Below are 15,411 nucleotides of genomic sequence, written 5' to 3' on the forward strand. Positions count from 1 at the left end.
AGACCCTCGGTCTGACTCAATATGTTAAAAATACCTGAATATCATTGCAACCCTAAGGTGTCGGTTTCCCGGACACAGATGAAGCCTAGTCCTGGATTAAGCATGTTCAATAGAGAATCTCCATTAGAAAATATATTTTTAGTCCAGGACTATGCTTCATCTGTGTCTGGGATACTGGCCCCAATAGTTTAGGTGTACACCCTACAATTAGATCATGTATGTATTATAGATTTTGTGTATTTGTATGCTGACTTCACAAAATGAATTTCCATGTAAATGGACAAAGTATATAAGAATGTAAAATATTTATACCCTGGCCTTACATAGTGCACACTGTTGTGCAGACCGTGTATGTAACCTTTATTTAACTAGYCAAGTCAGTTAAGAACTAATTCTTATTTAAAATGACGGCCTACTGGGGAACAGTGCCTTGTTCAGGGGCAGAACGACAGATTTTTACCTTGTCAGCTCGGGGATTCAATCCAGCAACCTTTCAGTTACTGGTCCAACGCTCTAACCACTAGGCTACCTGCTGCCCCATGATTGACACTGGGTGTGATGTCATGATCCACTGATTAAGTTCATCAAGGAAGTAGCAGGTAAGTATATACACAGTATACAAAACATTAAGAACACCTTCCTAATATCTGAGTTACACCTCCTCCTTTAGCCCTCAGAACAGCCTCAATTTATCAGGGCATGGACTCTACAAGGTGTCGAACYCGTTCCACAGGGATGATGGCCCATGTTAACTCCAATGCTTCCCACAGTTGTGTCAATTTGGCTGGGTGTCTTTTGGGTGGTGGACCATTCTTGATACACACAGGAAACTGTTAAATGTTACAAATCCAGCAGCGTTGCAGTTCTTGACAAACCAGTGTGCCTGGCACCCAGTACCATGCCCTGTTCAAAGACACCAAATATTTTGTCTTGTCCATTCACCCTGAATGGTACACAAACACAAACCATGTCTCAATTGTCTCAAGGCTTAAAAATCCTTCAACCCGTCTACTCCCATTCATCGTGCAGTTAGTCTGTCATGCAAAGAGCAGGTGTTCATAATGTTTTGTACACTCCGTGTAGGTACCAGTCATACATCTTTATCTGTAAAGTCACCTCTTAATCAGTTTGTTATTTATAGGGCAATCTGGACAAGGATGGGTTACACTCTACTTTGAAATACACTCCAGTAAAATATAAAACAATGAGGGCTTCTAGCAAATGGACATATTTAATCATGTTTTTCAAATTCACACCTTTCTTTGTACAAGGTCTTGATTGACATTCATTACTTCAAATAATGCTTACACTATCAGAGGTTAAACTTATTTCAACTGACTACTTTCCTCTGTACATTGCAGCAGGGACAACATACATAAAACAAATGTAGCATGACCTATTGATTATTAAGGTCCTTCTACATAAATGTTAATACATTTGTTAAAATAACTCTGGGATCAAAGCAATGTCATACATTATGTAGTCATATGTCTGTCTTATTCAGTTATCACCAAAGGGGTGCTTTTGTCAAAATGCTTACAGTAATACTCAATCACTTTTGGAGAAATTAAAAGCAAAACTATACCTCATATCCAAACATTACTTACATTGTTAAGTTCATTTCAACATGTTCTTCCCCACAAAAAAGTGGATATACTGTATTCAAATTGTTTTGATCAACTGCCTCCCATCTACTGTTATGGGTAACCAGTACAGTGATGTAAGTACCACACATTCAAACACAAAAGATAAAATCTGAACCTAACCATGGGTGTTCATCACCCAGTAYGTGGATAAAATGCCTCTGATCTAGAACCAGCAGGTAGAGGCAACTTCTACCAACTCCCATTCAAAACTCAAGTGTTTTAATCAGGGAGAGACCACCATCCATGAAGGAAGGAGACTTTCACCACAAAGCAAGTAACATTGAGGCAGTGATCAAAGTGTCTGAGGATTTTWWWAAYAGAGAGCAAGTCTTCCTGGAACATCTACAGATGGCAGGGGAAGCAAGTCCAGTGCTTGCTCAGCACAATGACACCTGTTATACTACAGTGGTGTGATTTCATCTTGGTCACTAGTGTCAGCCTTGAGTTTGGAGAGAGCAGCATGGATCCTGAACTGGGTGCGTGACTCCATGGAGTACTCCTTGTAGTTAGTTCTGAGGGAACAGAACAAAGTGGATAGGAATCATGATTAAGACAGTAACATTTGTGTGTGTATACTCAAATCTCCAAAAGCATTGGGACAGTGACATGTTTTGGCTCAGTACTCCAGCACTTTAACCTGTATCATTTCAAATCCTCATAGTCATTGTATAATGTAAAATCCAAAGTGCTGGATTACAGAGCCAAAACAGAAAGTTTGTCCCATTATTTTTGGAGCTAACCATCTTGCATCAGTCACAAATCCTGGTCCTGTAGAACAGAATTTTGTTCCAGTCTAGCCTCAACACAAACAATTCAACTACAATTTTATTTGTCACATGCGCCGAATACAACAGGTGTTGTACCTTACCATGAAATGCTTACTTACAAGCACTTAACTCTATTTGTTAACTTCGTTGTTGGTTAAGAAAATATTTACTAAATCAACGAAAGTAAAAATAAGAGCAACAATAAAATAACGAGGCTATGTGCGGGGTCAATGTGCGGGGGTACAAGTTAGTTAAGGTAATATGTACAGTTGAAAGTTTACATAAACTAGTTTTAAAGTGTTTCAACCACTCCACAAATCTCGTTAACAAACTATAGTTTTGGCAAGTCGGTTAGGACATCGACTTTGTGCATGACAAGTAATTTTTCCAACAATTGTTTACAGATTATTTCACTATCACAATTCCAGTGGGTCAGAAGTTTACATACACTAAGTTGACTGTGCCTTTAAACAGCTTGGAAAATTCCAGAAGTTATGTCATGGATTTAGACGCTTCTGATAGGCTAATTGACACCATTTGAGGTGTACCTGTGGATGCATTTCAAGASCTACCTTCAAACTCTGTGCCTCTTTGCTTGACATCATGGGAAAATCAAAAGAAATCAGCCAAGACCTCAGAAAAAAATGGTAGACCTCCAAGTCTGGTTCACCCTTGGGAGCAATTTCCAAACGCCTGAAGGTACCAAGTTCATCTGTACAACAATAGTACGCAAGTATAAACACCATGGGACCACGCAGCCATCATACCGCTCAGGAAGGAGACACGTTCTGTCTCCTAGAGATGAACATACTTTGGTGCGAAAAGTGCAAATCAATCCCAGAACAGCAAAGGATCTTGTGAAGATGCTGGAGGAAACCGGTACAAAAGTATCTATATCCACAGTAAAACAAGTCCTATATCAACATACCTGAAAGGCCACTCAGCAAGGAAGAAGCCACTGCTCCAAAACCGCCATTAAAAAGCCAGACTACGGTTTGCAACTGCACATGGGGACAAAGATCGTACTTTTTGGAGAAATGTCCTCTGGTATGACAAAACTAAAATAGAACTGTTTGGTCATAATGACCATCGTTATGTTGGGATGGTGGTCTTCGACTTGCAAGCCTCCCCATTTTTCCTCCTCCCCATTTTTCCTCCTAAGTGTGAAGCACAGGGGTGGCAGCATCATGTTGTGGGGGTGCTTTGCTGCAGGAGGGACTGGTGCACTTCACAAAATTGATGGCATCATGAGGCAGGGAAAATTATGTAGATATATTAAAGCAACATCTCAAGACATCAGTCAGGAAGTGAAAGCTTGGTCGCAAATGAGTCTTCCAAGTTGACAATGACCCCAAGCACACTTACAAAGTTGTGGCAAAATGGCTTAAGGACAATAACGTCAAGTTATTGGAGTGACCATCACAAAGCCCTGACCTCAATCCTATAGAAAATTTGTGGGCGGAACTGAAAAAGCGTGTGCAAGCAAGGAGGCCTACAAACCTGACTCAGTTACARCAGCTCTGTCAGMAYGAATGAGCCAAAATCCACCCAAACTTATTGTGGAAAGCTTGTGGAAGACTACCCGAAACATTTGACCCAAGTTTAAATTGTTTAAGGCAATGCTACCAAATACTAATTGAGTGTATGTAAACTTCTGACCCACTGGGAATGTGAAGAAATAAAAGCTTAAATAAATCACTCTACTATTATTCTGACATTTCACATTCTTAAAATAAAGTGGTGATCCTAACTGACCTAAAACAGGGAATTTTTTACTAGGATTACATGTCAGGAATTGTGAAAAACTGAGTTTAAATGTATTTGGCAAAGGTGTATGTAAACTTCCGACTTCAACTGTAGGTAGGGGTAAAGTGACTATGCATAGATAACAGTGAGTATCAAATAGTCCATGCAAATAGTCTGGGTAGCCATTTTATTAGCTGTTCAGCAGTCTTATGGCTTGGGGGTAGAAGCTGTCCAGAACACTTTTGGACCTAGACTTGGCGCTCCGGTACCACTTTCCGTGCAGTAGCAGAGGGAACAGTTTATGACTAGGGTGGCTGGAGTATTTGGCCATTTTTAGGGCCTTCCTCTGACACCGCCTAGTATAGAGGTCCTGGATGGCAGGAAGTTGGCCCCAGTGATGTATTGGGCCGTACACACTACTCTCTAGTCTAGTGCCTTGCGGTCGAAGCAGGGCAGTTGCCATACCAGGCGGTGTTGCAACTCTGAGGACACATGCCAAATCTTTTCAGTCTCCTGAGAGGGAATAGGCGTTGTCGTGCCCTCGTCACAACTGTCTTGGTGTGTTTGGACCATGATAGTTTGTTGGAAGTGGACACCAAGGCACTTGATGCACAACCTCCTCCACTACAGCCCCGTCAATGAGAATGGGGGTGTGCTCGGCCCTTTTCCTGTAGTCCACGATCATCTCCTTTGTCTTGATCACGTTGAGTTTTTCCTGGCACCACACCCCCAGGTCTCTGACCTCCTTCCTATAGGCTGTCTCATTGTGGGTGATCAGGCCTACCACCGTTGTGTGGAAACTTAATGGTGTTGGAGTCATGCTTGGCCACGCAGTCGTGGGTGAACAGGGAGTATAGGAGGGGACTGAGCACACACCCCTGAGGGGCCACCGTGTTGAGGATCAGCATGGCAGATGTGTTATTAACTACCCTTACGACCTGAGGGAGGGCTGTCAGGAAGTCCAGGATCCAGTTGCAGAGGGAAGTGTTTAGTCCCAGGGTCCTTAGCTTAGTGATGAGCTTTGAGGGCACTATGGTGTTGAACACTGAGCTGTAGTCAATGAACAGCATTCTCAAGTAGGCGTTCCTTTTGTCCAGGTGGGAAAGGSCAGTGTMGAGTGCAATAGAGATTGTGTCATCTGTGGATCTGTTGGGACGGCATGCAAATTGGAGTCAGTCTAGGGTTTCTGGGATGATAGTGTTGATGCGAGCCATGACCAGCCTTTCAAAGCTAGCGGGATTTATTATAAGCGTCCGCGTTAGAGTCACGCTCCTTGAAAGCGGCAGCTCTACCCTTTAGCTCAGTGCGGATGTTGCCTGCAATCCATGGCTTCTGGTTGTGGTATGTACGTACAGTCACTGTGGAGACGACTTTCATCGATGCCCTTATTGATGAAGCCAATGACTGATGTGATGTACTCCATGCCATCGAAAGAATCCCAGAACATATTCCAGTCCTATAGCTTAGCATCTGCAGCATCTGACCACTTCCGTATTGAGCGAGTCACTGGTACTTCCTGCTTTAGTTTTTGCTTGTAATCAGGAGGATAGATTTATGGTCAGATTTGCCAAATTGAGGCCAAGGGAGAGCTTTGTACACATCTCTGTGTGTGCAGTAAAGATGGCCTAGAATTTTTTTTTCTTCTCGTGGCACATGTAACATGCTGGTAGAAATATTAGGTAAAGCGGATTTAAGTTTCCCTACATTAAAGTCCCGGCCACTAGGAGCGCCGCCTCTGGATGAGCATTTTCTTGTTTGCTTATAGCCTTATACAGCTGGTTGAGTGAGATCGTAGTATCTCCTCCGGTGCCATTCTTTTCAACTAACCAATCAACAGAATCTTCATTAGTTTAATAAGGTGTTTTCATGTCAAGCTGGAATTTAAGCCTGCTACATCCTACTACAGCTTGCAGGCTGTACTGGAACAACCAGTAAGAGATGACTCACTTGGCTTTCACCAGTAGTTTGATGGCCTCCTCCTTGCGGCCCGTGTCTATGTAGACCACACTGAGCTCCAGCAGAGCGTTGGGCACCAGGTAATMGTCAAACTTGATCTTCTTCTCACTGGAGGTTAGAGAACAGACGGCCATATTAACAACCTCTTAGTCGTTTACAAAGAGCATGTTCAAACATCACTGACTATTCTAAAAAAACATCTRTAGACATTATTCAGAGTGCATTTCACTGCTGAGGTCCTACCCTCCATAACACTGCATCGCTAAACATTGGTGTGGTTTAATCAAAACAAAGAACACATTGTTTGATTAAATACCATGAAAATATTTCCCTTTGGCATGGATGAGCTTGTTAAAAAAAGTGACACTCTAGACCTAAGGAAGAAAAGCTGCTGTTTCAGCAACGGCTAATGGGGATCCGAATAAACCAATAAACTAATTTTATAACCTCTCAGCAAACATGATACGTATGCGTCGGCATGTATTTACCATTTTGTTATATAACACACAGATTCCAGGTGTGTATAAATGAAAGATACACGGACTAAAAGACTCCCAACGTCACCTGTTGTACACCTTGTTGAAGCATTCCTCTGCAGCCTGAATGTGTCCCTGGTTCTTCAGACACAGCCCCTTCAGTAGGTGGATCACACAGCGGTCATCCACTGAATACTCATTCGCTTCCAAAACAAAACACAGATTATAAAACCATGCATTCAAAATTATTCAACACAGGCTCAAGCAGAATGTGTGTAGAATCAGTCTTTATCCAGTCACTTTTGGTGATATTATAAGAGTGGTTATTGCTTCATGACCCGCTGAGGCAAGCAGGCTGGTTTGGCCCAGTTCAGTCTGACTGCCTGAAACTGGTTAGCCCCGACATGTTGCAGTACCGGGAGATTCCAGCAGGGTGCGCTCTGCCTCCACCAGTGTCTGCAGCATGCCCTCGGTCAGCTCTGGCCGCTTGCTGATCATGGAAAAGCCGTTCCACATGTACATCATCTCCTACAGCACAGTGTAGCAAGAGAGAATACTGTCAGAACCACACAAATACAAGTGACCCTCACCATTTTWGCAACAGATTTGTGCATGTCTTTATGCAGCTGTGCGCATGTGTGTTTGTGGGGTCTCACCAGCACAGGTACTGGGAGCCTCACTGGGCAGCTAGCTTTGTAACGTCTAGCCTTGCGAATGGCAAACTTCTCTGTGGGTGGAGACTTCCCTGCTATCTTTTGCTTGAAGGTGGACACCTGTCTAAGAGAGCGGGCAAAGACAGAAAAAGAGAAGGGGCCAGGAAAGAGGGGTGGTCACAATGAAATGGGACTGGGGAATTTCAAGTTATATGTTTTTGTTGTGATGAACATGTGTTTACCTGAAGAGCTCCACCTCATCTTCCCCAAAAGGCCTAGCCTCCCCCGGAGCAAGCATGCTCAGGTAAGCAGCCTTCATGTACACATACATGGCCTGAAGGAAATATGAGCCTTATTCAGTCAGGACCCAGCTATACAGTAAGTAGAGTTTAATAATGTCAAGTCTGTTGTGGGGATAAAAATACTGCATTGGCTTTAAAAGCCATACAGTTAGTGGGCAGGTCAAAACCATTGACTGGGTTCAATTAAGAGTGTCTGCTCAAGTGGTTTTGTGTCATCTTAAATTGGGTCCTAGGCCATACTCAACACACTCTCTTGCCTTGGACCAGCGGCTCTCATTGCTCAGTAGGTCAGCGTAGAAGTAGGCCATCCTCCACACGCACTTGTAGGTGAAGCACCACATCAGCTCCCAGTAGCACATGTGGTGAAACTGCTTCCACTGCTGCTGAGCTTTGCAGCCATCCTCAAACAGCACCACCGCCTGGTGACATATCATTACAGTAACCCCCACCAGCAAACCACAGGCACACACTGATCTCATTCTAGGCCTATCAATACAAACACCACTGCTAAATATGACTGGAAAAACAGACAGATAACAAGAATAGCATAACATAGACATGTAGTTAGAGGCTCACCTCATCAATGTTCCCCTTGATTGCCTCAGCCCTGCCTGCAAAGAAGAGAAATATGGCCCCCTGAAGGGAAGTGGAGAAATGTAAATATTCTCTGATAACACCATATAATAATTTGTTGGTGGCTAGCACTTATAAAATGACATACTTAAACAATGGTAGCTCAAGCATAAGCACCTCCTCTGACTAAATGGCCTATCGCATGGTCAGTGCACTACTTACCCACATTACGCCCACATTGTAAACCTATTACTTTAGATTGTGTTTGCCCAGAAGTCTGCTGGTATCGGTACACATTGTGTTCCATACAGAGTTGAGTTTGCTTTGGGCTGGGTGAGAGCCTGGGGAGGAGGAGTGTCACTCACCTGTGGGTAGCGGAGCCGGAAAGGCTTCAGCAGCTTCTCAGCATCAGCCACGTCCCCCTCACCGGTCCCTGCAGAGTGATAAAGAACTCAATAAGATGCTGTGTATGGACAAAACCAGAAACTCACAAACACAGTCTAGCCTCTCTTTATCTCTCGCTCTGTCATTTCCGAACAGCRAAGTAATTTGTGATCTCCATTCACTTCCTGGTTGTGAAGAGTAGAGTACCGAGTATGAAGGTGAGGAAGGTGTAGTAACAGAGCAACAGCAAGGCACACAGCATTGAGCGCAGGTTGTTTGTAGTGGCACCATCATTCAGCTGGGACAGACCATACTCCTGCACACAAAAACATARAATATATAGTGAGAGGGGGGAGACTGAGGCAAACCGGACTATAATAATGACCTGCTTGTTAAGGTGAATCATGTTAATTAACTACAGCAGGCTAGCTCTGGGCAGCCCTGCTGTAAACCAATCACTTTCTAGACAAGTTAGAATGAGCAACTATACCTTGTCTCCAGAGAAGCCAGCAAACTCTAAAACTTTGAGTAACCGAGGTGGAAACATGGAAAGAGTCTGTGGAAGACAGTACAGAATCCTGTGATACGGCATAATGTCTGACTGACATGTGTGCTAAAACACGCAATGATCTAACAAATGGACCATTAATGGAATACGGGGATGCTTGTGGGACAAACCAAGTTGAATGCGCCGATCCCAAAAGACACCCCTCCCTCTAAGTGAATGTGGTTGGGTCCTTGGAGAGAGCTGTTTGACTGTATGAAGGTGTGCAGCTCCCTGTGTCATAAAAAGGCAATTATGTCATTCATAGTCTAACATGATTATACATAATGATATTATAGGCTGAAATAATGCCTGATTACACAATAAAAACACATCTAAATGACTAACGACACACTTACCAGAGAAAATTGCCATTATTGTTTTAACAACTGAGCAGAGTCTTATTGTAATAGCAGTGCATCATTTGGTAAACAGAACTATTGACTCCACCTGTTGATTGACAATCACACTGTGAGCCTGTTTAATGTGAGAACCATTTCTGCCCTTTCTCCTGCAAACTTACTTGTAAATCAGGTAACTGTTGCGTACTTTGATTCCTCCTTTGATAAAACTCACCATGTTCTCATCCTTAAGAGGGAAAATAAAACATTTTAACAAAAGGTGTCAACTGGTGAGACAGTAATGTACTGTATTCACAAATGAATGAGAGAACAAGGGAAACCTGTTRGATCGCTCTTTAAAAATTATGCACACAGACTCAAAACACCAAGAAGCAGGAAGGCAAACTACAATGTGTTCCATCGACCGATGTCTAATCAGTTGGATACAGTTATCATACATACAGGTAACGGTCAAAATAAAGGAAACACCAACATAAAGTGTCTTAATAGGGCCACCAGAACAGCTTTAATGAGCGTTGGCATAGATTCTACAAGTGTCTGGAACTCTATTGGAGGGATGAAACACCATTCTTCCACGAGAAATCACATAATTTGGTGTTTTGTTGATGGTGGTGGAAAACYCTYTCTCAAGCGCCGCTCCAGAWTCTCCAAWAAGTGTTACATTGGGTTGAGATCTGATGACCGAGAGACAGACATACACATGCACCCACTTTAAAGCCCTTATGCTCCCTTGAGACCCCTCTTTCAAAGTAACTGATCTCTTCTTCTAATGGGCAACTAGGCCTTTTTATACATTATCCTAAGCATGATGGGATGTTAATTGCTTAARTMACTCAGAAAACCACACCTYTGTGGAAMCACCSGCTTTCAATATACWTTGTATCCCTCATTTACTCAAGRGTTTCCTTTARTTTGGCAMTTACCTGTGCATTAATGCTAAACTAAACATCAGCYGTGTCATTAACCAGGATCAGTAAGATTTAGAGTTGAGGACAGGAGGACCCGTCTTACCTGTAGGAAGGTGAGAGCAGCCCTTTGGAGCAAGCATTCAGCATAACACGCATCAGCATGGAGAGCTTGGAGCTGCTCTGCAAACCCACACACACCCGGTCAGTGGCTATTTGAAATCTGCCATAATAATAGGCTGAGATGCCCAATTATAAAAGCGCTCTTACCTTCAGTTAGACGCTCTCCAGGTGATTTACTGATATTACTAGGGGACTTTCGTCGAAACCTAAGAAGAAATGAGACCAACTATGAGTGTAAGACTAAAAAAAGATTACATCTCATTGAGCAATGCATGTTTCTCATGTTAATCACATGGGCATTAATGTGGAACATTATAATAACACATGACAGCCTTTCGGCCACCTCCAGCAATCTCAAGTGTTCCTTGCTTGRTGTAGGCCAGGGGTGTCATTCATTCCACGAAGGGCCTAGTGTCTGTAGGTTTTTGCTTTCAATTAAGCCCTAGACAACCAGGTGTGGGGAGTTCCTTACTAATTAGTGACCTTAATTCATCAATCAAATACAAGGGAGGAGCAAAAACCAGTAGCCACTCTACTCTTCGTGGAATGAGTTTGACACCTGTGCTGTAGGCCCCTCAAAATCACCTCTGGACTTCGAAGCCAATTCCAGTGCTTGTTTTCATTGTTCCCATCTAAAATCAGGGACTGATTTATACCTGGCAATTATCAGGTAAAACAGAAAACCAGCAGGCTTCTGACCTCGTAGGGTAAAAGTTGAATACCACTGCTGTAGGCCATCAATAGAGCTGCTCTGGCCATGCAAACACAGGCAAATTATAGCCGGGGTGCAAAGAGACCTGGTTGCCATGTAAATGCTCTCATTTGCCTGCAGGTTATGGCTGATGGACAGGAGACTAATAGCTCTAGTGGTATATTAGGCCTCACTGTTAGATGCCAGACCAACTGTCAGAATATTCCAGGATTTCCCTCTATTTACCTTTTCTGGATGTTGCTTGTCTATAATATGAACTAATGTGTTAAAGAGGACATGAAACAGATGAGTGTCCATGTATAGTAGCATCCTCACCTCTGGCAGACCTCCTGGGCACTCTTCATGGTGTTGCCTGCATTGATGATGTCATCCTGCTGGAAGGTCATCATAGCCTGCATCTCCAGCACAGTGGCGTAGATCAGAGCATGGTACATGCTCTCCTTCACCCTTCAACGCAACATCATCATCATCATACACACCTCACTGACAACAATCAGAAAACAGCAAGTATTTATCATCCAGCGAACATTTTAATTTCCTTTCGAAAAAAATGTGTCTTTCTTCCAATATAGAAACTGGCTTTACCCTATTGGTAATGAGGAAAGACAGAGTAGCCAATAATAAACACCTAATTATTCCAATATAGACTGGCTTTACATATTGGTAATGAGGAAAGACAGAGTAGCCAACAACAGACACTTAATTATTTTCCTATTTCACTCCAGCAGTATGGTGTTTATTTTCCAGGGCCTCCGTTCTGCCCGTTGAGCCCTGGGCGTCAGCTTCAGTAAACACTCCATATCCTGGAGAAGTGACGAGGCCTGATGCCATGGGTAACAGGAAGTGTGACACTTCACTGTACTACACCACAATACCACTGTACATCACACCTCAACAGCGCTGATGCTGCACTAAGTTACACACCACTCAACGACAAATGGCTGCACAAATATACTTCAATACACCCTCTACACCACACTAATTGGCCAATGGAGAGTTTGAAGCCCACTTTAGTCCAGAGAGAGGCACTGTTACCGTGGCCGCAGTTTGTCCAGGCTCTCACTGAAGTGGTTGTTGAGGAAGAGGTCCAGGGCCTCCATACACTCCTCAAGGCACACCTGCAGGGTCATCTGTGAGGAGCTGCGCGCGCACACACACACACACACACACACACACACACACACTACAATGGTTACATGACAGTAAGTATCAGCTTTAGTATCATCTTTCTTCCTGAGAGAAAGAAAATAGGTAATGGAAGGGCTCTAAGGCCCATAGGTAAGGTAAGTTGCCTGCAACCGTGTCAATACACATGCACAAGCACCCACCTATTCACAGCAGTCTGCACACACCGCTCATAGTCTCGCTTACCTTCATTACTGCATTGTTGGGTTCAGAGCATGCAAGAAAGGCATTTCCTTGTACTTGTGCACATAACATTAAAACCTGGCACGGATGGATCTGAAGCTCTCTGACGCACAGTAAAATGAAGAAAATCCTTTCGGCCAAGCTAGTCCTGTGAAATTCTCAAATGTACGCATTTATTTAGAGTCAGAACTCTTAGAAATCAGCTGCAAGATGATCTAAGAAAACCTGCCTTCTTGTACGACTTCAAGATAACACTACAGTGGATTTCCCCCTCCACAAAGAGCTCGTCAACATAAAACATATGTTCAACATAAAACATGTGATATTCGTGGAAACATGAAATAAACAAGCACTAAAGTAAAACTACACTTCCCAGGAATAAGTTAGAAAGGAGAGAGTCATTCTAAAATAAATATCTTCAGCTATTCATGCATTGACTGGTCTTTTGTTGAATTATTTGATTAGTCATGAATCAGATGTACTCAACCCAAAATACAAAATACATTTCTCAAATAAACCCTCACAAAATATAAATTGTTAAACTACCATCCTGACCCTGTCCATCTCAATGTCAACACATCACCAATGTAAAGAGGAAAATAACTTCTGAATAAAGTAATGTAACTGAGTTACTTGATCAGTAAATACTTGTATTGACAATATATAAAACAAAGTTGCGRATTTACATTAATTAAATTGATGTTGAATAACTATATAAACCGAACAACCAAGATATATTTTTTGTTAAGTTCAGTGCAGTAGGCCAAGCTGTCACGACGTTGAAACTTACTTCGCTGCCACAGGTGCATCTTTCCCATTGGACATTTTTTCTTCCGGGCACTCTGCCCAAAACACCTGTCGAAAAGTAGCCTACTCAGAAGGGTTTGAGAAAAACATTAACTAGCAAATTGTCTTAATAACAAGCTGGGTGGAGGGTTGATTGATTCCTCTTTAAGAACAGAAGTTGCATTGAGCTGTGGAATCGTGTTGGGATTGTAACTTGAGAAGAAGAGTAGCAGAGAAGCGTCAAGTGCTCGAAAGCTGTGTGGGAAAAGAAACGAGAACTGAATCGACTCCTCCTTCAACATCCGCAGGCTCAATGGGTCATGTCTAGAAGGGATATTGCTTTTGTCAAATTGACGTCAAAAGTATCTATATTTTTTTGTTTGTTGCATTTTAGCTAACCCTAAACATTTTCGTAACCTTAACCTAATTATCCTAACCTACTACATCAATTATCCTAACCTGCTGCGTAAGTTCTCCTAAAACTGCTACGAAAATGTTTGGACAAAAGCTGTATCCCTTCCAGACAAAACCGGCTCAATGCCACGAACACTTTGCAAACCTGCCATAACCTTTAATTAAAGAACATACATAATGGCTCAACGTCAACATGGCTATTTCTTCGTTTAGTAGTCATTGGTCTATAATATGGCCATGGCCCATTTTATGCATATCTTGGGAAAATAATAGGATAAGAAACTGCAGTTTTCTAACAGCCTACATTTTATATTAAGTAATTAATTCGGGAATATATTATTTGTGTTGTTTGACTCAGAAAATAAAGGAAAATGTCACATGCCAAGCCTCTCTTATGTGACCCTTTACATATTAACACTGTTCTGTAAACTGTATAACTCACTGGAGATGGAAAACCCTGAAAGTAAACACCAGTTCAAATGAATTCCATTCTCACTGAAGTTATATAGAGCCCCACAGTGGAGGTGTCATAATACCATAAAACCACAAGGTGAATTTTATCAATATATTCGGCTCTATTTACACTCAGATCCGAAAATGCTAATTAGCATCAAAGTAGATATCTTGCAAAACTACAAATCTACGCACGCTCCTGCACTTCATCTGTAGCTGACACCTTTACTAACAGTTATTGTGTCAATTTAAATCTTGCACAACAGTTCACAGAATTGTCTATTAAAAGAAATATAGCCAATTTATGAATTACTACATTTAACTAACATTAGATAGTTAATCCAGAGATTCTTACCTTCTCGTCCAGATCATCATGGCATTTGTAGTTCTTTATGACAGCCACATTAGCAGCTTATTAGCGTTTCATTTTTGCGAGGTAAATACATGCGAGGTTATTGATAAAAGTGACCTTGTCCTAGAGAGATTTACACATTTATCAAAACGTCACGCCAGGGTAAACCTTCACGAAACACAACCCTTATTTGAAGTGTTTCTAAAATCCCCTATGGGGAAAATGAAATGTGGAAAAACAATTGTAAACATTTCCCCGTTTTATGGTATTATGACTCAACACTGTGGTACCTTATAACCAGCTGCAGTAAACACCCCCATTTCTTTCCATTTGATCACTGAAAAATTATTGTACAATATGTGGACTGATCACCCTTTTAATTCAGTTAGGAATTAATCTAAAGCTCTACCAGCAAGGTTACAGTATTATTCAACTTTATGGTGAACACTATAACTGTAATGTCTAACTCTGATGTTTGCCTGTTTAGTACATGTTGTTGATCTCCTTCCATAAAGATTGATCAAGCATGAGGAAGCCAAAGTCATACACAAAATCCCTTGTGATGTGGACAGAGTTTTGTAAACACAGGGATTTTAGATGTGGCCTTCAAGTGTCACTTTTTMAATAAGACATATTCTACACCTTATGAACAATAGTGGCAATAGATGTATAGATGTAAAAATAAATAAAACATAATCAAAGCAAAAAATAGATCTACATCAATCAGCTATTTTGTTTAAATAGAAGCAGCTATTGCATATCAAGTCACCTTAAAAATGTCTTCTCTCTACACTTCACTAACTAATCATTTCACATGAGGGTGCTGTTGTCATATTTGTGAGCACTAAAATTAAACTGAGACGATTGCAGATTACACATTCTGTTGGAA

General features: G+C 41.9%; 1 protein-coding gene across 3 annotated transcripts; it reads right to left on the reverse strand.

Annotated features, from left to right (window-relative positions):
* Positions 1-1,212: 1,212 nt before the first annotated feature.
* Positions 1,213-13,611, reverse strand: zgc:158403 (tetratricopeptide repeat protein 39A). Of its 3 annotated transcripts, none has more exons than XM_024012707.3 (18): positions 13,308-13,611; positions 12,185-12,289; positions 11,465-11,596; positions 10,585-10,643; positions 10,421-10,497; positions 9,571-9,635; positions 9,182-9,281; positions 8,994-9,059; positions 8,711-8,819; positions 8,485-8,552; positions 8,123-8,182; positions 7,804-7,965; positions 7,487-7,578; positions 7,248-7,368; positions 7,008-7,119; positions 6,680-6,794; positions 6,107-6,223; positions 1,213-2,158 (listed from the first exon to the last, which is right to left on the reverse strand). In XM_024012707.3, the coding sequence occupies exons 1-18, from the start codon at positions 13,340-13,342 to the stop codon at positions 2,047-2,049; spliced, it is 1,707 nt and encodes a 568-aa protein (XP_023868475.1). In that variant the 5' UTR covers positions 13,343-13,611; the 3' UTR covers positions 1,213-2,046. The 3 variants fall into 3 exon arrangements, with proteins under 3 accessions (XP_023868475.1, XP_070305233.1, XP_070305234.1); XM_070449132.1 differs by having other exon boundaries at positions 8,485-8,549; positions 8,687-8,819; XM_070449133.1 differs by lacking the exons at positions 9,182-9,281; positions 9,571-9,635; positions 10,421-10,497; ... (2 more) ...; positions 12,185-12,289; positions 13,308-13,611 and having other exon boundaries at positions 8,686-8,819; positions 8,994-9,065.
* Between the last annotated feature and the right edge of the window lie 1,800 nt (positions 13,612-15,411).

Source organism: Salvelinus sp. IW2-2015, linkage group LG20 (genome assembly GCF_002910315.2).
Source record: "Salvelinus sp. IW2-2015 linkage group LG20, ASM291031v2, whole genome shotgun sequence".
Classification (NCBI taxonomy): Eukaryota; Metazoa; Chordata; class Actinopteri; order Salmoniformes; family Salmonidae; genus Salvelinus; species Salvelinus sp. IW2-2015.